The sequence below is a fragment of the Oncorhynchus nerka genome, linkage group LG9b, assembly GCF_034236695.1.
Source record: "Oncorhynchus nerka isolate Pitt River linkage group LG9b, Oner_Uvic_2.0, whole genome shotgun sequence".
Taxonomy (NCBI): Eukaryota; Metazoa; Chordata; class Actinopteri; order Salmoniformes; family Salmonidae; genus Oncorhynchus; species Oncorhynchus nerka.
In genome coordinates, this window is record NC_088424.1 from 4,540,707 (window position 1) to 4,565,009 (window position 24,303).

Consider the following 24,303-nt stretch of genomic DNA (forward strand, 5'->3'; position numbering starts at 1 on the left):
TCATGCTGCTTCATTAAAGAGTAGAGCTGAGGAGAAGATATGAGAATACGCTGTAGGACCATTGGAAAAACTACTACAGTGTTTTCTCAACCTTTTTTAGTGCCAAGTACCGGCAAGCTAGATTGTTTCCTCCTTTGGGGAAAACGTCAATTTAAACTAGCACAAAAAAAAAGACAAAATCACCGTCAGCTAGCTGAACATCTAAGGGACTGCTGAGCATCATCCCAGGGACCGGAGCTGGTACTTGGGCCAGAGGTTGACAAACACTGGGCAACCAGACTACAGGAAGTTGTTGGAGTGTTTGAAAAGCAGGAATGTTCTTGAACACAGCCTCACCTCGGAAGTCTTTTAGCGTCCCCATTAGCATCAACCTACAGGGTGCACGGAGGCGACAGACACGGTAAGACACAGGTTAGGTTAGCTAGACTGATCCCAGATCTGTTGGTGCTATCTTGCCAATGACCCTAAGAGCACGAAGAGATCTGTAAGTAATCCCTAGCTTGGTCCCAGATAGGTTAGGGATGACCTAAATAATGTTTTTGAATTTAATTGAAGAATCAATGGGTGGGGATTTCTGAAACTGGAAGGTGGGTGAACAAAACTGTACATCAAAGCTTCCTTTCTGCAAGTGAGACTTCCTATTACAGGGAAAACAAATCAAATTCCTAGAAAGTGTTTCGAGTGGTGGTTCTGTCTATCCTAATGTTCTCATGCGATTATTTACACTCTACTTTACATCCCACAAGTTACAAGGTAATGTAAAGGAACACAGAGTACATCAAACGTCTCTCGCAGTAATCATTCTGATGACCCCAGTTGATAAGATTAGAGCAGAGGTTCCCAAACTTTATTGCGTCGAGGACCCCCTTTGTGATTGCAAATTCATCAGGGACCCCCCTCATATGAGAACAATAGATAAAAGATAAAGATGAAAATACCATCCACAGTTTTACCATGACTTCTGCATTGCATGGCCGGACTAATCAAGTATTTTCTTGCAGTTTTAGTTCATTATGTTCCAAACATAATTATGGGGAATTTAGTGTGTGTGCCTATGGGTACAGAAGCTCTAGAAGCCCAAGGCAAACAAATATAAAATAAAAGTAGACTCTTTGAGTCTATCCCAAACCTTAAAGGGCAATTCTGTTACTTTTCAACCTTTTCAACCTGATCGTCAGGTTGAAGCTGATCGTCCTCACAGTGGCAGACCACGTGTAACAACACCTGCACAGGATCGGTACATCCGAACATCACACCTGCGGGACAGGTACAGGATGGCAACAACAACTGCCTGAGTTACACCAGGAACGCACAATCCCTCCATCAGTGCTCAGACTGTTCGCAATAGGCTGAGAGAGGCTGGACTGAGGGCTTGTAGACCTGTTGTAAGGCAGGTCCTCACCAGACATCACCGGCAACAACATCTCCTATGGGTACAAACCCAATGTCGCTAGACCAGACAGGACTGGCAAAAAGTGCTCTTCACTGACGAGTTGCGGTTTTGTATCACCAGGGGTGATGGCGGATTCGCATTTATCGTCGAAGGAATGAGCATTACACCGAGGCTTGTACTCTGAGGCGGGATCGAGGTGGAGGGTCCGTCATGGTCTGGGGCGGTGTGTCACAGCATCATCGGACTGAGCTTGTTGTCATTGCCTGCAATCTCAACACTGTGCGTTACAGGGAAGACATCCTCCTCCCTCATGTAGTACCCTTCCTGCAGGCTCATCCTGACATGAACCTCCAGCATGACAATGCCACCAGCCATACTGCTCGTTCTGTGCGTTCTGCAAGACGGGAATGTCAGTGTTCTGCCATGGCCAGCGAAGAGCCCGGATCTAAAACCCATTGAGCACGTCTGGGACCTGTTGGATCAGAGGGTGAGGGCTAGGGCCATGCAGCTGGTGACCACACCATATACTGACTGTTACTTTTTATTTTGACCCCCCCATTTGTTCAGGGACACATTATTCCATTTCTGTTAGTCACATGTCTGTGGAACATGTTCAGTTTATGTCTCAGTTGTTGAATCTTGTTATGTTCATACAAATATTTACACATGTTAAATTTGCTGAAAAGAAACGCGGTTGACAGTGAGAGGACGTTTCTTTTTTTGCTGAGTTTATGTGAAAACGGCGCATTTCTACGTTTTGTAGTTCAAAAGTTCTACCCGATGACATCATCAAAAGTGATTTTTTTTATTAAACTGATTTTTAAACACTGAGAATCAAGGTGTTGTAGGGAGCAAGAAAATACTCTTCCTCTGGCTAGAAACGTGTACTTTTAATCCTACCCTGGGATGTCACAGAGAAGCATTTTAAAGAAATGTAAGCATTTTTATCTATTTAACCACAGATCATAAAAACACGCCCGTTCTCACATACAGTGCATTCGGAAAGTATTCAGACCCCTTGACCTTTTCCACACTTTGTTATAGAGTTATTCTAAAATTGATTCAAAATAAATTGCTCATCAATCAATTTTTTCTACCAGGTGAGTTGACTGAGAACACATTCTCATTTGCAGCAATGACCTGGGGAATAGTTACAGGGGAGAGGAATGAATGAGCCAGTTGTAAACTGGGGATTATTAGTTGACCATGAAGGTTTGAGGGCCAGATTGGGAATTTAGCCAGGACACCAGGGTTAACACCCCTACTCTTACAATAAGTGCCATGGGATCTTTAATGACCTCAGAGAGTCAGGACACCCGTTTAACATCCCATCCGAGAGACAGCACCTTACACAGGGCACTGGGATATTTTTTTTAGACCAGGGGAAAGAGTGCCTCCTACTGGGCCTCCAACACCAATTTCAGCAGCTACTGGTCTCCCATTCAGGGACTGACCAGGGCTAACCCTGCTTAGCTTCAGAAGCAAGCCAGCAGTGGTATGCAGGGTGGTATGCTGCTGGCAATATCTAGATACAATAACCCATTATTTTTAGACATGTTTGCAAATGTATACAAAATTTAAGACTGAAATATCACACTTACATAAGTATTCAGACCCTTTACTCTGTACTTTGTTGAAGCACCTTTGGCAGCGATTACAGCCTCGAGTCTTCTTGTGTACGACGCTACAAGCTTGGCACACCTGTATTTGGGGAGTTTCTTCTCTCCAGATCCTCTCAAGCTCTGTCAGGTTGGATGGGGAGCGACGCTGCACAGCTATTCTCAGGTCTCTCCGGAGATATTTGATCGGGTTCAAGCCCGGGCTCTGGCTGAGCCACTCTAGGACATTCAGAGACTTGTCCCGATGCCACTCCTGTGTTGTCTTGGCTGTGTGCTTAGGGTCGTTGTCCTGTCCGGAAGGTGAACCTTTGCCCCAGTCTGAGGTCCTGAGCGCTCTGGAGCAGGTTTTCATCAAGGATCTCTCTGTACTTTTATCCATTCACCTTTCCCTCAACCCTGACTAGTCTCAAAATCAAATCAAATCAAATCAAATTTTATTTGTCACATACACATGGTTAGCAGATGTTAATGCGAGTGTAGCGAAATGCTTGTGCTTCTAGTTCCGACAATGCAGTGATAACCAACAAGTAATCTAACTAACAATTCTAAAACTACTGTCTTATACACAGTGTTAGGGGATAAAGAATATGTACATAAGGATATATGAGTGAGTGATGGTACAGAGCAGCATACAGTAGATGGTATCGAGTACAGTATATACATATGAGATGAGTATGTAGACAAAGTAAACAAAGTGGCATAGTTAAAGTGGCTAGTGATACATGTATTACATAAGGATGCAGTCGATGATGTAGAGTACAGTATATACGTATGCATATGAGATGAATAATGTAGGGTAAGTAACATTATATAAGGTAGCATTGTTTAAAGTGGCTAGTGATATATTTACATCATTTCCCATCAATTCCCATTATTAAAGTGGCTGGAGTTGGGTCAGTGTCAATGACAGTGTGTTGGCAGCAGCCACTCAAAGGTGGCTGTTTAACAGTCTGATAGCCTTGAGATAGAAGCTGTTTTTCAGTCTCTCAGTCCCAGCTTTGATGCACCTGTACTGACCTCGCCTTCTGGATGATAGCGGGGTGAACAGGCAGTGGTTCGGGTGGTTGATGTCCTTGATGATCTTTATGGCCTTCCTGTAACATCGGGTGGTGTAGGTGTCCTGGAGGGCAGGTAGTTTGCCCCCGGTGATGCGTTGTGCAGACCTCACTACCCTCTGGAGAGCCTTACGGTTGAGGGCGGAGCAGTTGCCGTACCAGGCGGTGATACAGCCCGCCAGGATGCTCTCGATTGTGCATCTGTAGAAGTTTCGTGAGTGCTTTTGGTGACAAGCCGAATTTCTTCAGCCTCCTGAGGTTGAAGAGGCGCTGCTGCGCTTCTTCTTCACGACGCTGTCAGTGTGAGTGGACCAATTCAGTTTGTCTGTGATGTGTATGCCGAGGAACTTAAAACTTGCTACCCTCTCCACTACTGTTCCATCGATGTGGATAGGGGGGTGTTCCCTCTGCTGTTTCCTGAAGTCCACAATCATCTCCTTAGTTTTGTTGACGTTGAGTGTGAGGTTATTTTCCTGACACCACACTCCGAGGGCCCTCACCTCCTCCCTGTAGGCCGTCCCTCGTTGTTGGTAAACCACTGTTGTGTCGTCCGCAAACTTGATGATTGAGTTGGAGGCGTGCGTGGCCACGCAGTCGTGGGTGAACAGGGAGTACAGGAGAGGGCTCCCAGTCCCTTCCGCTGAAAAACAATCCCACCGCATGATGCTGCCAACATTATACTTCACCGTAGGGATGGTGCCAGGTTTCCTCCAGATGTGACGCTTGGCATTCAGGCCAAAGAGTTCAATCTTGGTTTCAACCCAGGCCCTGCATGTCCCCAGGCACCCTCATTTGTTGACTTCTGTGATCGAAAAAGCCTTGGTTTCATGCATGTCAACATCAGAAGCCTCCTCCCTAAGTTTGTTTTACTCACTGCTTTAGCACACTCTGCCAACCCTGATGTCCTTGCCGTGTCTGAATCCTGGTTTAGGAAGGCCACCAAAAATTCTGAGATTTCCATACCCAACTATAACATTTTCCGTCAAGATAGAACTGCCAAAGGGGGAGGAGTTGCAGTCTACTGCAGAGATAGCCTGCAAAGTAATGTCATACTTTCCAGGTCCATTCCCAAACAGTTCGAACTACTCGGTAGCCTCGGTTTTTCTAATGACTGCCTTGCCTGGTTCACCAACTACTTTGCAGACAGAGTTCAGTGTGTCAAATCGGAGGGCATGTTGTCCGGTCCTCTGGCAGTCTCTATGGGGGTGCCACAGGGTTCAATTCTCAGGCCGACTCTTTTCTCTGTATATATAAATCAAATGTCAAATCAAATCAAATTTATTTATATAGCCCTTCGTACATCAGCTGATATCTCAAAGTGCTGTACAGAAACCCAGCCTAAAACCCCAAACAGCAAGCAATGCAGGTGTAGAAGCACGGTGGCTAGGAAAAACTCCCTAGAAAGGCCAAAACCTAGGAAGAAACCTAGAGAGGAACCAGGCTATGTGGGGTGGCCAGTCCTCTTCTGGCTGTGCCGGGTGGAGATTATAACAGAACATGGCCAAGATGTTCAAATGTTCATAAATGACCAGCATGGTCGAATAATAATAAGGCAGAACAGTTGAAACTGGAGCAGCAGCACGGTCAGGTGGACTGGGGACAGCAAGGAGTCATCATGTCAGGTAGTCCTGGGGCATGGTCCTAGGGCTCAGGTCCTCCGAGAGAGAGAAAGAAAGAGAGAATTAGAGAGAGCATATGTGGGGTGGCCATTCCTCTTCTGGCTGTGCCGGGTGGAGATTATAACAGAACATGGCCAAGATGTTCAAATGTTCATAAATGACCAGCATGGTTGAATAATAATAAGGCAGAACAGTTGAAACTGGAGCAGCAGCACGGCCAGGTGGACTGGGGACAGCAAGGAGTCATCATGTCAGGTAGTCCTGGGGCATGGTCCTAGGGCTCAGGTCCTCCGAGAGAGAGAAAGAAAGAGAGAAGGAGAGAATTAGAGAACGCACACTTAGATTCACACAGGACACCGAATAGGACAGGAGAAGTACTCCAGATATAACAAACTGACCCTAGCCCCCCGACACATAAACTACTACTAGCATAAATACTGGAGGCTGACACAGGAGGGGTCAGGAGACACTGTGGCCCCATCCGAGGACACCCCCGGACAGGGCCAAACAGGAAGGATCAATGATGTTGCTCTTGCTGCGGGCGATTCCCTGATCCACCTCTACGCAGACGACACCATTCTGTATACTTCTGGCCCTTCCTTGGACACTGTGCTATCTAACCTCCAAATGAGCTTCAATGCCATACAACACTCCTTCCGTGGCCTCCAACTGCTCTTAAACGCTAGTAAAACCAAATGCATGCTTTTCAACCGTTCGCTGCCTGCACCTGCATGCCCGACTAACATCACCACCCTGGATGGTTCCGACCGAGACTATGTGGACATCTATAAGTACCTAGGTGTCTGGCTAGACTGTAAACTCTCCTTCCAGACTCATATCAAACATCTCCAATCTAAAATCAAATCTAGAGTCGGCTTTCTATTCCGCAACAAAGCATCCTTCACTCACGCCGCCAAACTTACCCTAGTAAAGCTGCCTATCCTACTGATCCTCGACTTCGGCGATGTCATCTACAAAATAGCTTCCAATACTCTACTCAGCAAACTAGATGCAGTTTATCACAGTGCCATCCGTTTTGTTACTAAAGCACCTTATACCACCCACCACTGCGACCTGTATCCTCTAGTCGGCTGGCCCTCGCTACATATTCGTCGCCAGACCCACTGGCTCCAGGTCATCTACAAGTCCATGCTAGGTAACGCTCCGCCTTATCTCAGTTCACTGGTCACGATGGCCACACCCACCCATAGCACGCGCTCCAGCAGGTGTATCTCACTGATCATCCCTAAAGCCAACACCTCCTTTGGCCGCCTTTCCTTCCAGTTCTCTGCTGCCTGTGACTGGAACGACTTGCAAAATTCGCTGAAGTTGCAGACTTTTATCTCCCTCACCAACTTCAAACATCTGCTATCTGAGCAGCTAACCGATCGCTGCAGCGGTACATAGTCCATCGGTAAATAGCCCACCCAATTTACCTACCTCATCCCCATACTGTTTATATTTATTTACTTTTCTGCTCTTTTGCACACCAGTATCTCTACCTGCACATGACCATCTGATCATTTATCACTCCAGTGTTAATCTGCAAAATTGTAATTATCCGCCTACCTCCTCATGCCTTTTGCACACAATGTATATAGACTCTTTTTTCTTTTTCTACTTGTTTATTGTTAACTCCATGTGTAACTCTGTGTTGTTGTCTGTTCACACTGCTATGCTTTATCTTGGCCAGGTCGCAGTTGTAAATGAGAACTTGTTCTCAACTAGCCTACCTGGTTAAATAAAGGTGAAATATCTTTTTTTTTTTTTATCAGATCAGAGAATCTTGTTTCTCATGGTCTGATAGTCCTTTAGGTGCCTTTTGGCAAGCGGGCTGTCATGTGCCTTTTTACTGAGGAGTGGCTTCCGTCTGGCCATTCTACCAGAAAGGCCTGATTGGTGGAATGCTGCAGAGAAGGTTGTCCTTCTGGAAGGTTCTCCCATCTTCACAGAGGCACTATAGAGCTCTGTCAGAGTTACCTCCTTGACCAAGGCCCTTCTCCTCCGATTGCTCAGTTTGGTAAGGCAGGGCTCTAGGAAAAGTTTTGGTGGTTACAAACTTCTTCCATTTAAGATTGATGGAGGCCATTGTGTTCTCGGGAACCTTCAATGCTGCAGAAATCCTTTGGTATCCTTCCCCAGATCTGTTCCTTGACACAATCCTGTCTCGGAGCTCTATGGACAATTCCTTCAACGTCATGGCTTGGTTTTTGCTCTGACATGCACTGTCAACTGTGGGACCTTGTATAGACAGATGTGTGCCTTTCCAATCAATTGAATTTACCACAGGTGGACTCCAATCAACAAACATCTCAAGGATGATCAATGGAAACAGGATGCACCGGAGATCAATTTTGAGTCTCAGAGCAAAGGGTCTTAATACTTATGTAAATAAGGAATTTCTGTTATTTATTTTTTAATACATTTGCAAAGATTTGTAAAAACCTGTTTTCGCTTTGTCATTATGGGATATTGTGTGTAGATTGATGAGGGGGAAAAAATATGTAATACATTTTAGCATAAGGCTGTAACTTAACAAAATGTGGAAAAAGTCAAGGGGTCTGAATACTTTCCGAATGCGCTGTATGTAGACGCTGGTTTGGTGCTGGAGATAATGAATATTTTATTTTATTTGACCTTTATTTAACTAGACAAGTCAGTTAAGAACAAATTCTTATTTTCAATGACGGCCTAGGAACAGTGGGTTAACTGCCTTGTTCAAATATGAAGTTGACAAGTGGCAGAATTGCCCTTTTAAGCCTTGAATCAAAGTTTATTGGTCGTGTATATAGATTTGTAGATGCATTTTTTTTATATCCAATAGTTCAGTACCATCTAGCAATACAATAACAATACACGCATAATCCAAATAGTTGACCAATATCAGAACGAGCAATGTCAAAGTCCGGAATATATACACTGAGTGTACAAAACATTAAGAACACCTGCTTTTCCCATGACATAGACTGACCAGGTGAAAGCTATGATCCCTTATTGATGTCACTGGTTAAATCCACTTCCGTTAGTGTAGAGGTAGGAGAGGAGACAACTTAAAGACTGATTTTTATGCCTTGAGACAATTCAGTCATGGATTGTGTATGTGTACCATTCAGAGGGTGAATAGGCAAGACCAAAGATTTAAGTGCCATTGCACGGGGTACGGTATTAGGTGCCGGTTTGTGTCAAGAACTGCAACGCTGCTTGGGGGGGGGGGTACAACTCAATATTAGAAAGGTGCTTTTAATGTTTTGTACACTCCGTTTATATACAGTGCATTCGGAAATTCAGACCCCTTGACTTTTTCCAAATGTTGTTACTTTACTTCCTAATTCTAAAATTAATTTAAAAATATTAAAACTCCTCATCAATCTACACACAATACCCCATAATGACAAAGCGAAAACAGGTTTTTAGACATTTTTGCGATTGTGCAATGACTGCACATGTTATCATGCACCTGTCAGAACGGAGGCATGGGGGGGAAAAGACATCAGTAGGCACTGTAGGATGCTTTCCAGAGGTTCATTTTCATGCCAGCCAGGAGGGTTACTCCAGTTGCAAAGCAATGTGCTTCATATTAGGAAAGTTGAGAAATAAATGTAGTAGGCCTGGCCCAGGGGTGCACAATTAGAATTCAAAGAGGTCCAGTGACTTAACATTTTCTCCCCCCAAAAGGTCCAAGCCATTAAAATGTCTAACGTGCGCTATGATTTGGGGGCGTATGTAGTTCTTGTATATGTATAGCTAATAAACAAAGTACTACATTTCAACAACATTTCGGCAATATTTATTGCACATTTTCAATGCAGACACATAAAACATGAGGTAAAATAGATATGCAGCGTAATCATAAATAAAAGTAGACCTTTCACAAATGTTCTCATTTCAAGCAAAACAAGACTGATCTTCACAAAACAATAACAAAAGTGCCTGTTTCTGAAAAAAAGTGATTTGATTTCTGAACAAATAAGAAACCACAGGTTTATTATTTATCTTTCCTACTCTCTCCCACTTCACTTCTCCATCTCTCTTCTTTAGTGAGAGAAATGGGCTTTTGCTTGCCCTGCCAGTAATTTGAATCTTGGATGGAATGGAGTCAGTGCCATTCTCATGCACATACAGTGGGGCAAAAAAGTATTTAGTCAGCCACCAATTGTGCAAGTTCTCCCACTTAAAAAGATGAGAGAGACCTGTAATTTTCATCATAGGTACACTTCAACGATGACAGCCAAAATGAGGAAAAAAAATCCAGAAAATCACATTGTAGGATTTTTAATGAATTTATTTGCAAATTATGGTGGAAAATAAGTATTTGGTCACCTACAAACAAGCAAGATTTCTGGCTCTCGCAGACCTGTAACTTCTTCTTTAAGAGGCTCCTCTGTCCTCCACTCGTTACCTGTATTAAAGGCACCTGTTTGAACTTGTTATCAGTATAAAAGACACCTGTCCACAACCTCAAACAGTCACACTCCAAACTCCACTATGGCCAAGACCAAAGAGCTGTCAAAGGACACCAGAAACAAAATTGTAGACCAGCACCAGGCTGGGAAGACTGAATCTGCAATAGGTAAGCAGCTTGGTTTGAAGAAATCAACTGTGGGAGCAATTATTAGGAAATGGAAGACATACAAGACCACTGATAATCTCCCTCGATCTGGGGCTCCACGCAAGATCTCACCTCGTGGGGTCAAAATGATCACAAGAACGGTGAGCAAAAATCCAAGAACCACACGGGGGGACCTAGTGAATGACCTGCAGAGAGCTGGGACCAAAGTAACAAAGCCTACCATCAGTAACACACTACGCCGCCAGGGACTCAAATCCTGCAGTGCCAGACGTGTCCCCCTGCGTAAGCCAGTACATGTCCAGGCCCGTCTGAAGTTTGCTAGAGAGCATTTGGATGATCCAGAAGAAGATTGGGAGAATGTCATATGGTCAGATGAAACCAAAAAATAACTTTTTGGTAAAAACTCAACTCGTCGTGTTTGGAGGACAAAGAATGCTGAGTTGCATCCAAAGAACACCTACTGTGAAGCATGGGGGTAGAAACATCATGCTTTGGGGCTGTTTTTATGCAAAGGGACCAGGACGACTGATCCGTGTAAAGGAAATAATGAATTGGGCCATGTATCGTGAGATTTTGAGTGAAAACCTCCTTCCATCAGCAAGGACATTGAAGATGAAAAGTGGCTGGGTCTTTCAGCATGACAATGATCCCAAACACACCGCCCGGGCAACGAAGGAGTGGCTTCGTAAGAAGCATTTCAAGGTCCTGGAGTGGCCTAGCCAGTCTCCAGATCTCAACCCCATAAAAAAATCTTTGGAGGGAGTTGAAAGTCCGTGTTGCCCAGCAACAGCCCCAAAACATCACTGCTCTAGAGGAGATCTGTATGGAGGAATGGGCCAAAATACCAGCAACAGTGTGTGAAAACCTTGTGAAGACTTGCAGAAAACGTTTGACCTCTGTCATTGCCAACAAAGGGTATATAACAAAGTATTGAGATAAACTTTTGTTATTGATCAAATACTTATTTTCCACCATAATTTGCAAATAAATTCATAAAAAATCCTACAATGTGATTTTCTGGATTTCTTTCCCTCATTTTGTCTGTCATAGTTACATTTACATTTAAGTCATTTAGCAGACGCTCTTATCCAGAGCGACTTACAAATTGGTGCGTTCACCTTAAGACATCCAGTGGAACAGCCACTTTACAATAGTGCATCTAAATCTTTTAAGGGGGGGTGAGAAGGATTACTTTATCCTATCCTAGGTATTCCTGAAAGAGGTGGGGTTTCAGGTGTCTCCGGAAGGTGGTGATTGACTCCGCTGTCCTGGCGTCGTGAGGGAGTTTGTTCCACCATTGGGGGGCCAGAGCAGCGAACAGTTTTGACTGGGCTGCGCGGGAACTGTACTTCCTCAGTGGTAGGGAGGCGAGCAGGCCAGAGGTGGATGAACGCAGTGCCCTTGTTTGGGTGTAGGGCCTGATCAGAGCCTGGAGGTACTGAGGTGCCGTTCCCCTCACAGCTCCGTAGGCAAGCACCATGGTCTTGTAGCGGATGCGAGCTTCAACTGGAAGCCAGTGGAGAGAGCGGAGGAGCGGGGTGACGTGAGAGAACTTGGGAAGGTTGAACACCAGACGGGCTGCGGCGTTCTGGATGAGTTGTAGGGGTTTAATGGCACAGGCAGGGAGCCCAGCCAACAGCGAGTTGCAGTAATCCAGACGGGAGATGACAAGTGCCTGGATTAGGACCTGCGCTGCTTCCTGTGTGAGGCAGGGTCGTACTCTGCGGATGTAGAGCATGAACCTACAAGAACGGGCCACCGCCTTGATGTTAGTTGAGAACGACAGGGTGTTGTCCAGGATCACGCCAAGGTTCTTAGCGCTCTGAGAGGAGGACACAATGGAGTTGTCAACCGTGATGGCGAGATCATGGAACGGGCAGTCCTTCCCGGGAGGAAGAGCAGCTCCGTCTTGCCGAGGTTCAGCTTGAGGTGGTGATCCGTCATCCACACTGATATGTCTGCCAGACATGCAGAGATGCGGTCGCCATCTGGTCATCAGAAGGGGGAAAGGAGAAGATTAATTGTGTGTCGTCTGCATAGCAATGATAGGAGAGACCATGTGAGGTTATGACAGAGCCAAGTGACTTGGTGTATAGCGAGAATAGGAGAGGGCCTAGAACAGAGCCCTGGGGACGCCAGTGGTGAGAGCGCGTGGTGAGGAGACAGATTCTCGCCACGCCACCTGGTAGGAGCGACCTGTCAGGTAGGACGCAATCCAAGCGTGGGCCGCGCCGGAGATGCCCAACTCGGAGAGGGTGGAGAGGAGGATCTGATGGTTCACAGTATCGAAGGCAGCCGATAGGTCTAGAAGGATGAGAGCAGAGGAGAGAGAGTTAGCTTTAGCAGTGCGGAGGGCCTCCGTGATACAGAGAAGAGCAGTCTCAGTTGAATGACTAGTCTTGAAACCTGACTGATTTGGATCAAGAAGGTCATTCTGAGAGAGATAGCGGGAGAGCTGGCCAAGGACGGCACGTTCAAGAGTTTTGGAGAGAAAAGAAAGAAGGGATACTGGTCTGTAGTTGTTGACATCGGAGGGATCGAGTGTAGGTTTTTTCAGAAGGGGTGCAACTCTCGCTCTCTTGAAGACAGAAGGGGACGTAGCCAGCGGTCAGGGATGAGTTGATGAGCGAGGTGAGGTAAGGGAGAAGGTCTCCGGAAATGGTCTGGAGAAGAGAGGAGGGAATAGGGTCAAGCGGGCAGGTTGTTGGGCGGCCGGCCGTCACAAGACGCGAGATTTCATCTGGAGAGAGAGGGGAGAAAGAGGTCAGAGCACAGGGTAGGGCAGTGTGAGCAGAACCAGCGGTGCCGTTTGACTTAGCAAACGAGGATCGGATGTCGTCGACCTTCTTTTCAAAATGGTTGACGAAGTCATCTGCAGAGAGGGAGGAGGGGGGGGGAGGGGGAGGAGGATTCAGGAGGGAGGAGAAGGTGGCAAAGAGCTTCCTAGGGTTAGAGGCAGATAGTTGAAGTGTACCTATGATGAAAATTATCTTTTTAAGTGGGAGAACTTGCACAATTGGTGGCTGACTAAATACTTTTTTACCCCACTGTATGTGTGTTCATTCATGAGCGTGTGTGTTCATTTGCGTGTGCATTCATTCATGTGCATGTATGTGTGTGCCTATGACAAAGGGAGATCCTCCACCCTTTGGCGGCGAGGGAGCAGGTGTGGCGGAGAGGAGGGTACGGGTGCGGAGGGGAGAGGGCCAAGGCTCAGGTGATGGCCTCCAGTGTGGGGGAGGACAGAGCCATGCTCATGGGCTTCAGCATGATGGCCTTCTCTGTGCTCATGTACTTTCTGATCGGGATCACTCTGGTTAAACCCCACCTAAACAGGTAAGGTAGGCCTCTGTCAATAAGACGTTTATATATGGAGCAGAATCACTATCTGGTGAGTGGACACAGGTGGTTTTGTACACTTACAATAGGTTATATTTCTAAGAATCAAAATAATCTGGGCTGAATTCGTAGGAGATGACTATACCTTATGATCATCTTCAAAGTGGAGAATTTGAGTTAATACAAGATGGCCAATAATGTAAGAACTTTAGGAACACCACTGTAGGTGTCCTTGTGCATGCATTCATAACACCTTTATAACAGCTATAGAAAACATAACATTTGTCATAAGTTGTCAGGAATTGTTGTAACTAGTTATGAGAATCCCCACATGATGTTATAAAATAGTTATAATTGGTGTTATAGGTGATATTTCATACTGTTGTCATGCTCTAAGGGAAACTGTTAATAACAACTGCTATTACATAGTCTGCATGAAAACGTATGTCATATGTTATTACATGCTACTCATAGTCTACATACAAGGTATTATATCAGGTTATTAATTAATTGACCAACCTCTGTGTCACATTACATTGAATGGAATAATGGGCATCATAACCTTGTCATATACCCTTGTAAAGTGTGCACAGACACTAAGTAAATTGACATTCATTTGAGGTGTTATAAAACCGTTATGAATTTGCTTATACCATAGGATGAGTTGAGAGTATCACAAAACATAACCATTTAAAGAATCTCTAAGACATATGGGCAAAGGGGAGTATAGATGTACTTATGATTTGTATTTATTTTGACAACGAGACAACCACCAGTATGACAACAGTATGAACAGTCACGAATAAACCAATTATAACTTGTTTTATAAAATAATGTGGAGTTCCTCATAACTAGTTATGACAACTTATAACAGCTTATGACAAATGTTGTGTTATATAGCTGTTATAAAGGTGTTGTGAATGCATGCATAAGGACAGCTACAGTGTTACCATAACTTCTCATCAGTGGTGGAAAAAGTACCCAATTGTCATACTTGAGTAAAAGTAAAGATACCTTAACAGAAGATGACTCAAGTAAAAGTAAACACCACCCAGTAAAATACTACTTGAGTAAAAGTATTTGGTCTGAAATGTAATTAAGTGTAAAAAGTAAAGTTATATTAAGCAAACCTGAAGGCACAATTTTGTTGTTTGTAAAATGTATGGATAGCTGGGGCGCACTCAGACGCCATTTACAAATAAAGCGTTTGTGTTTAGTGAGTCCTCCAGATCAGAGGCAGTAGGGATGACCAGGGATGTTCTCTGTTTAGTGAGTCCTCCAGATCAGAGGCAGTAGGGATGACCAGGGATGTTCTCTGTTTAGTGAGTCCTCCAGATCAGAGGCAGTAGGGATGACCAGGGATGTTCTCTGTTTAGTGAGTCCTCCAGATCAGAGGCAGTAGGGATGACCAGGAATGTTCTCTGTTTAGTGAGTCCTCCAGATAGGGATGACCAGGGATGGATGACCAGGGATGTTCTCTGTTTAGTGAGTCCTCCAGATCAGAGGCAGTAGGGATGACCAGGGATGTTCTCTGTTTAGTGAGTCCTCCAGATCAGAGGCAGTAGGGATGACCAGGGATGTTCTCTTAATACTGTAAGTGTGTGAATTGGGCCATTTTCCTGTCCTGCTAAGCAGTCAAAATTGAACTAGTAGTTTTATTAATTTATGGAGTAAAAAGTACATTTTCTTTCGGAATGTAGTGAAGTAAAATTAAAAGTAGTAAAAAATATAAATAGTAGAGTACAGATACTTATAAAAAAACTACTTAAGCGGTACTTTTTAAAGTATTTTTACTTAAGTACTTTACACAACTGCTTCTCATCAACTGCTGATGGTTTCAGTGACTGGCATGAGGAGGCCAGCTGCTTGCTGGTCCAGGTTGATGTTCTGGATGAGTGGGCCGACTGCAGAGGGGTCAGCACTGCCCCATGCCTGAGGGTTCTGGTCAACCTCAGTACCTCTGGACAGAAGGCTCGCCTACACTACGATGAAGAGTCTGTACTCCTCAACCCTGAGGTACAGTTGAAGTCGGAAGTTTACATACACCAAATACATTTAAACTCAGTTTTTCACAATTCCTGACATTTAATCCTAGTAAAAATTCCCTGTCGTAGGTCAGTTAGGATCACCACTTTATTTTAAGATTGTGAAATGTCAGAATAATAGTAGAGAGAATGCTTTATTTCAGCTTTTATTTCTTTCATCACATTTCCAGTTGGTCAGAAGTTTACATACACTCAATTAGTATTTAGTAGCATTGCCTTTAAATTGTTTAACTTGGGTCAAACGTTTCGGGTAACCTTCCACAAGCTTCCCACAATAAATTGGGTGAATTTTGTACCATTCCTCCTGACAGAGTCAGGTTTGTAGGCCTTCTTGCTCGCACACACTTTTTCAGTTCTGCCAACAAATTTTCTATGGGATTGAGGTCAGGGCTTTGTGATGGCCACTCCAATACTTTGTTGTCCTTAAGCCATTTTGCCACAACTTTGGAAGTATGCTTGGGGTCATTGTCCATTTGGAAGACCCATTTGTGACCAAGATTTAACTTCCTGACTGATGTCTTGAGATGTTGCTTCACTATATCCACATAATTTTCCATCTTCATGATGCCATCTATTTTGTGAAGTGCACCAGTCCCTTCTGCAGTAAAGCTCCCCCACAACATGATGCTGCCATCCCTGTGCTTCACGGTTGAGATGGTGTTCTTTGGCTTGCAAGCCTCCCCCTTTTTCCTCCAAACATAATGGTCATTATGGCCAAAAAGTTATATTTCTGTTTCATCAGACCAGAGGACATGGCTCTAAAAAGTACAATCTTTGTCCCGATGTGCAGTTTTAAACCGTAGTCTGGCTTTTTTTATGGCGGTTTTGGAGCAGTGGCTTCTTCCCTGCTGAGCGGCATTTCAGGTTATGTCGATATAGTACTCATTTTAATGTGGATATAGATACTTTTGTACCCGTTTCCATTACATCACTTTCTGGAATTTTCCAAGCATTTTAAAGGCACAGACAACTTAGTGTATGTAAACTTCTGACCCACTGGAATTGTGATACAGTGAATTATAAGTGAAATAATCTGTAAACAATTGTTGGGAAAATTACTTCAAAGTAGATGACCTAACTGACTTGCCAAAACTATAGTTTGTCAACAAGAAATTTGTGGAGTGGTTGATAAATGAGTTTTAATGACTCCAACCTAAGTGTATGCAAACTTCCAATATCAACTGTAGAATAAAGGCCACCAGTGACTGAATGTCGCTAATATGAGAAATTTGCTTCAGTCATTAAGGAGAAGCTTCCATCCGGAGTGACTGGTGTCTAGCTTATGTGCATTAGTCATGCGTGCAAGTGATATATATCGGACTTAGATAATATAAACAAAATCTGTATACTATTTTTCCCTTATCATTGCAGTGTTTCTACATACCCAAATGTCAAGTAGACAGGAAAGTCCTTGTGGGCGAAGTGCAGAAAATCCAAAACACTTTGGAGGAGACACAAGGCAGTGAGTTGCGTTGTCTTTCCGACCCCAGAAAATACCCAGAGGACACCATTTTGAAGAGGAAGTACACGTTAGGCCTTGCCTTGTGGTCTCTGCTGTGGCCCAGCTTGATGCTGGGTGGGGGAGCTCTACTGGTGGGCCTGGTAAAGCTCAACCAGAGACTGGCACACCTCTGTACGGAGCTGGGTAATGAGGTAACAGGGGGTAGGCTGACAACGATGACAAATACCCAAGGCAAACTCTATCAGCTCCTTGGGTGGTCTGGCTCTGGACAGCACTCACCTATGCAGGATGACTCAGTGAAGTGATAGCTGACAGTGGCTGTGTTCCAATATATCCAGTGAAAGGACATGGAGATAACATACTGTGTAGGTGATCCCCACTGTAAGGAAGGGAGTCTATGTATGGGTTGATGTAGTAGGAAATGGAAATAATTACGTTATCCACCTTGTCCTGGATTTTTTTATTTATTGATATGCACAAGGGCTGCGGGGAATCCCACTGTATGACTGAATAGTAGTGGAGGCTGGCTCATAATAATGGCTGGAACTGAGCGAATGGAATACCATTCTAGCCATTACCACTAGCCCCTTCTCCCCAATTAAGGTGGCACCAACCACCTGTGCTGAATAAGCTGACTTGAAGGTACTTTTTCCTGGTATGGTTAGTCAAAGCAGGTACTATAATCAACTAGCCGCATTTCTCTGTCAATATATGGGGACGAGTTTGAGTTTTTATATTGTGCTTTTTAATTATCATGGCATGGAAAATGGATAATAAGAAATTAAATGCATTGGTTCTCAAAATATGAGACAGGGATACAGAGAATTTTTATTTTTATTAAACAGTACAATGAGTGAATGAATACAGGGTTCTTTCCAGACATGGTAAAATTAATGAGTATGAAAGATTAATTAGTGCATACTACAGGTCAAACAATATTTACAAAGATGAATAGCTAGATAAGAATATCAGCTTTAAAAACATGCAGGATAGCTTTTCACCATTGTGCTTTTACACTGTACTCATAGTCAGAGCAGCAGACCTTCAGTGAAACTCCACTAGATACATTTTCCTCCATTCATTTGTCACTCGTTTCTCATTTCAACGACAACAAGCTGTCTACTGGGGTGTAAAAGGATGTATTATGCATAAGTCCAATGTTTTTGGGAGGGTTAGCGATTATATTTTGAGTTTGTCTACATTTAGAATACAAAAATATATTACCTCTAGAGTTATTCAACGAAAGTGATTTGCACAAAGTAGCAGTTCTCTTCATGGTGTGCCATTGTACCTCACCAGTAACAAAAAAGGTCATTAACATGAACTTCAAGTAAACACTAGTAAGAGAAAAGGATGACATTTCCCACAGCAAAAATTAAAAGAAACATTTATGATAGCTCTTGCATAGTGTATGTACTATGGGTATTGTAGTTGTCTCGTTTTGACTGGGTCCTGCCCAACAGTCTAACCTGTACAGAAACACACACAGTAAATCATTTGGTGAAGCTGGCATACAACTGACTAATAACCTAGCTCTATGCAATGAGCAAACTGCAGGATCCACACTTACAAGGGAAGTTGTCGGGGAAGGGAACAGAAAAAAGACACTTGAAGGGAAAACCACATTCACATCAGTGTAAAAAAAACTTTACTGTATAGGGAGTTCATATGAAAAGAGAATGCTGAGGAAGTCTGGAATAGTGTCTAATCTATACATACTTGACTTTTATAAAGACAGGGTGAAGCAAATTCCAATTCAGTTGGAGAAAAACAAATGGTTTCAAACGCTTCCTAAAATGTGTGTTTCGATGTTTCACTGATAGTTTTCCGACCTGTGGGTTGTTTCTTTTCATTAGTCTCCTAAAGTGAAAGGCAGGGTACAATAGCCTTTTTTCAGTTCTTCCAGAGTCACCCTGTTAGGGAAGAGAAGTGATACTGTCACAGTGCATAATTGTACATTTGTCTTCTGTGTACTGTCTGTACATAGTTGAGACACCCTTAATGCCGTGTATATGCACAATTCAGAGATACTCCCATCTCTTGACCCTACTTTGCCTTGACACCAGTATTACAAGTCTATAGTACAGTACATAAATATCACAATTTGCATAGTGTAACAGCACGGCATTCTATAACATTGCACATCCTTTTCGCCCCCCCCCCCCTTTTCCCTTTAAAAACAAAGCAACCAATAAAAACAGAACGAGGATGAATTTGAATATCTATTTCATCTGGGCGTCGCAAAAGGACTTTACAGTTCTTTTCTGTCGGTCATCCAAAACGTCTGCGTTGCAGCCAACGGTGCTGGACGGCAGCCATTTTGCACCTGAATGCTCCACACGCGTCGTAACACTGACAAACAAATACAAATGTTAGAGATCAGTGCTACACAGAAGATACACAGGGATTGGAATAGTAGTGACTCATTCCCACGGTAAGACCGATAACTAAGCTGTCGGGTGTGTGTGTGTGCGGGTGAGAGATATATATTTTAGTACTTTGGCTCAGTAGAATATAAAGACTCAGAATAATATGTGCACAGTATGGATACGAGACCATTGGGATACTTCTGTACAAAATGTCATACTTGAGGTCACGAAACATGACTGTTTCAATCTGAGGGGACACTGTGTAATCGTCACTTGAGATCAAACATGGGTCAGAAAGTTCTGCTTGCTAGCCTTAAAATTGACAGCAGACGATGAACGGACATCCTCGTGTCTGTTAACCATGCACCACTGGGATTTAACTATGCTGGTGGTATTCTGGGTAGTGTTCATTGGGCTCCAAGCGGAAGATTTGTCCAATAAGAAACAATTGTTCACTTTGTTGCATACCCTAATGAACATGACCCTGGGCAGGCCTTCATGGTGTCCTGGCGTGCTAGCAGAATGTAGGCTAGAGATCCACTCTGTCCATAGTAAACTAGTGGATGGGGTACACTATTTAGGGATGCACAATATCGGATGACAATCTTTTTTCTTCTTTTCTTTAAAAAAAAAATCGGCCCGCATATCAGTAGACGTGATATATTGGCCGATAAAGCAATAAATCACCCTTCATATCACTATCGACTGATAATAAAATAGAGATCAGCCGTCATCAAATTGTTTGTAATCATGATTGGTCCCCTAAATTTACAAGGAGAAAACTTTATGGCCATATTGCAATACCAATACGGGAAAAATAATGGCCCAAAAATATGATTATCGTATCAGCCCATAATTTCCCCCATCGGTGCATCCCTAATATCCAGTTGGCACCCTTTAATGGATGGGTTCATAAGTTAGCGGATGATTTAGAGACCCGTTCTAGCCTTTCACTTCATCCAACAGCTCTATCCATATTCATGGGCGCTAGCCCCGTCTGCTCTGCCATCTCTGCTCATGGCGAGCTTAGCTAGCGGATGGTGTCGAGATCCGCCCTTGTCCTCTCTGCGTTGCTGCTGCTCTCCAGGCCTATGGAACCTCTCAGTTCATGGCGTGCTGGCGGATGGTGTGGAAGATCCAGTCCATTTTGGTGGTCCAGCCGCCGTGGTGGGCATCATTCATCTGCTTCATGAAGTAGTCCAGGGCCTCCTGCTCAGTCTTGTCCAGGGCAAGGGTCTTACGGATGTAGGCGATGTCGTCGAACGACTGCAGCTCGGGCATGCCGGAGCCCAGCATCATGGAGAACAGGTTGATGAAGAGGTTGGCGTGCTGCCGGATGGCCAAGTAGGCCTTGTAGCACATCTCCTGAAACCTGGGGGAGTGAGAGGACATTTGTGAACCTAGCTGGGTTAGGAAGCATGTGTTTTTGTGCTAATAACTGTGCTTCAAAATGGCTCCTGAGGGGATTAATAAAGTTGTAATGTATTACCAGTAGAGCAATGATATCATTCTAGATCACAATTTCATGTTCAGATCAATTAAGAGTTCCCCCATGTAGCCTTTTTTAAAAGCACTGCCTTGCACTTCAGAGTAGTGAATCTAATCCCTAATATTCACTGATAGGAAAGTTAACATTAACAAAAATACAGATACTGTACCTCTCAAACTCCCTGGTTTTTGTGCACTCCTGGGTTCCTTTGCTGATAACGATTAAGAAGTCCTGTGTCAAGACAAAAGGCACCCGCTCTCGCTTGTAGCCAAACTTCTTCTTCTTGTGATCCAGGAAATGGCCAAAGTCGATGTGGAATAGCTGCAAGGAGAAAAGACAAAACAAAGAGCATCACAAAAACTGCTGACAGGCCTCCTATAAACCAGGGAACGTCAAGAGAAGAAAAAAAAAGAAAAAAAGTGTCTTTGTAGGGTTGCAAAATTCCACTAGCTTTCCCATAGATCCTGGTGGAGGATTCCCAGATTTCCTATGTAATTCCAGAAATCTTCACATCAGGATTTCTGGAAAACTAGGTAATTTTGGTAAACATATTAGAATTTTGCAACCCTGAGTCTGTGAAGTACCTGTCCATCATCTTTGACCATGATGTTGCTGTTGTGTCGGTCACCGATCCCCAGGATGAAGGTGGCTACGCAGTATCCCGCACACGACCGTGTGAACAAGTCAATGGCCTGGTCATACCTGGACACATGTCAATGGGTATATGTCATTAGACCAAAGACATGAAACTACAACAATCCTATTGCAGCTAAAGAAAGACATCCATAAGGCATTTTATAAGAATACAGTACATTCCACTTATAGGCAATTCGTGGATACTTTTGCCCTTTCAAGGATTAAGCCCCCCATGTGAGAGTCTATTCCTTAACATACACCCAATATTTCTAACCACATAATCTAGCATGACAAAGCATTTAGCACCTAGCATAGCTTAGAAGAACACCATGTAGAAGAAAGTAGGAATGAAGGCCTACTGGTCATGCATTCTAAGATGTATGCTATACTGTTGTGGCTATTGGAACGTAGCCTAGTGCTCACATCTCTCCCCTGTTCTTGTCCTTGAGCCACTGGTGCAGCGTGTGGCTGTTGAACTGCAGCGCCCCCTTCAGGCCTCCTTTACACTGGATCTGCATGATGGTGTGGGAGTTCCTCACCACCTCGATCAGGCCCACGCAGTCGCCAATGGACAGGCAGCCGTACGGCAACATCCTGGGGACAAAAACAACCAAATAGGATAACCGGTAGGTCTACCATGGCTACAGTCTTTCATCGATACATCATTCATCCAATCTAGATTCACATGCATTGATTCCTTCGGTTCAATCAGAAGTGCATCCTGACGGTCAATCCACCAACGGAAATTGGGATGTGATCAGTACAATATGATACAGATCTAAGAAATATTACTCCTAATCTGGAAGTAACAATTCATTTCCCTGACTCATTTAACTAGGCAAGTCAGTTAATAAAAAAATTTGTATTTACAATGACGGCCTACCTATGGAAGCTATACATTCACTCCCTTCAAAAATCAACCCGACTTTCAATCGACCTACATTCCGCCGTTTCGTATCTCATTTAGGCTACACTAGCTTCCAGTTCAGAATTTACATTATTAGCTCCTACGGAAAGTAATGGACTCAATGTTTAACGGATCGGACGAGTCGCTCCTAATTTTAGGCTCCTGCCATCAAGGAGAAGAACATAAAGGGTGTAATGGACTATTCATTCGTGCTGCTGCGTTATTGCGGATACAGAGACTAGTACCTGAGATCGAGCCCCTGGTTCTGCCAGATGTTCTCCATTATCCTAATGATCTGCAGAGTCAGCATGTCCTGCCTCAGATCTGAAGGAGAGGTGAGAGTGAAATAGCAGCATGAGGAGTCTGAGCTTTGATCACACTAATGCAATATGAATCGGTGCCAGGGCAAAATGGGATTCAGTAAGCATGTTTATCGTCTAGTGTGTCCATAGTGAGTCAAGGGGGTTGGACGATTCGTTTTGCATTATCAAAATGTACCGTCTCCATTTTTGAAGATGATCTCGTTGCTCTGGAAGAGCAGCTCTGACATCATGTCGGGATTCTCCCAGTTGAGCCACAGAGGCCGTTTGGCCGATGACATCATCCGGCACTCTTCCAAGCTGAAAGAGATGGCAAACGTATCAACAGACTCAGAATAACGTTATGAAAACATTTTGAACACAGTACAGCCTGTCATTGAACCGGAATTTCACAGGACACATTTCTTGGTTTCTTTCTTTAAACATGCAGAAGAATATGTGGACGTTCGTGGTTAAGTCTACTGTGAGTAGTACCGGAGGTTTCCCAGCTGGTGAGCTGGGTTGAGCGGAGAGGTGAAGCTCTGTAGGGCATCCATGTAGTCAGGCCTTTTCATCTGCTCCACCAAGAACTTCATCTGAACCTGAGGGCAGAGAGAGAGTGCACGCTTCACTTTACTGCAAGTGTAGGGAGTCCATAGTCCTGAAGACCAAGGAGGCCTTCATTGCAGTTCCACACTCCTTTTTGCTTAGTATCTACCGGTAGTTTGTTTTAAGTAAGAAAAACATGATCACGAAAAAGACTGATCAATTGAGGCTTCCATATTAGGCTGGGAAGTGGAAAGGCCTTGATCATATCGCAAACGTTACCTTCTGGGCCTCATCCTTCTTCTCCTGCTTGAGGAGGTCTGTGAGGTTGATGAGCTTCTCCATGGCCTCCACCTGTCTGCTCAGGTGCTTCAGGTACATGCCACAGGCCCGGCAGTAGGACTCCAGCAGCAGACCAAAACGTTGGCTCACTGTCTTGTTGTGCATCTCAGACCTGGAGGCAGAGAGAACAACTTATGCGATTGTGCACCCCTGTACAAATGTACTAGCAAGTCTTTTCTCAATCAATGTAACCTCTAAGCCTTTTCTTTACGTAAACCTTAAAATGCAGAAATTAAGCATGTTCTACAAGATTTTACACCAGCAGAATGGAATTCTGGCTGCCTAAGGCAAATTCAAGCAATCCACAATACACACAAATCAAACTCACTTGAGATGCCAAAAGAAGAAATGTCCTATCCGCTGATTGGTCAAAGCCTTCTTCAGCAGAAAGCGGGCCAGTGGGTTATCGAGGTACTGCTCGTACTTCAGAACCTGGTGGCCAGAAATACAGTATGTTCAGAACACACACCCAAATAAAATGCATCCGATAGGATTAGAAGCCACCATGTAAAAGAAAGCAGTTAGCCTGAGGGGTCATATTGAATTCTTTATGTAGTGTCAAATAATTCAAACACTGTCAAACGTAGGTGTCAAAGCCATTCAAAAACACATC

General features: G+C 44.0%; 2 protein-coding genes across 2 annotated transcripts in view; one reads left to right on the plus strand and one right to left on the minus strand.

Moving 5' to 3' along the window:
* Positions 1-17,955, plus strand: kcnmb3 (potassium calcium-activated channel subfamily M regulatory beta subunit 3). The gene is made up of 4 exons (XM_029642155.2): positions 1-400; positions 13,389-13,592; positions 15,437-15,611; positions 17,012-17,955. Exons 1-4 carry the CDS (start codon positions 315-317, stop codon positions 17,405-17,407), a joined length of 861 nt encoding a protein of 286 aa, XP_029498015.2. The 5' UTR covers positions 1-314; the 3' UTR covers positions 17,408-17,955.
* LOC115114142 (phosphatidylinositol 4,5-bisphosphate 3-kinase catalytic subunit alpha isoform-like) overlaps positions 17,919-24,303 on the minus strand; it is a 21,797-nt gene continuing 15,412 nt past the window's right edge. Inside the window, exons 13-21 of the mRNA XM_029642153.2 lie at positions 24,019-24,122; positions 23,631-23,802; positions 23,298-23,404; positions 23,002-23,123; positions 22,749-22,827; positions 22,020-22,190; positions 21,545-21,662; positions 21,130-21,281; positions 17,919-20,843 (exon numbers count right to left, since the gene is read on the minus strand). Coding sequence (XP_029498013.1) covers positions 20,573-20,843; positions 21,130-21,281; positions 21,545-21,662; positions 22,020-22,190; positions 22,749-22,827; positions 23,002-23,123; positions 23,298-23,404; positions 23,631-23,802; positions 24,019-24,122 — 1,296 coding nt within the window. The 3' untranslated portion in view covers positions 17,919-20,572. The remainder of the gene's footprint in view (positions 20,844-21,129; positions 21,282-21,544; positions 21,663-22,019; positions 22,191-22,748; positions 22,828-23,001; positions 23,124-23,297; positions 23,405-23,630; positions 23,803-24,018; positions 24,123-24,303) is intronic.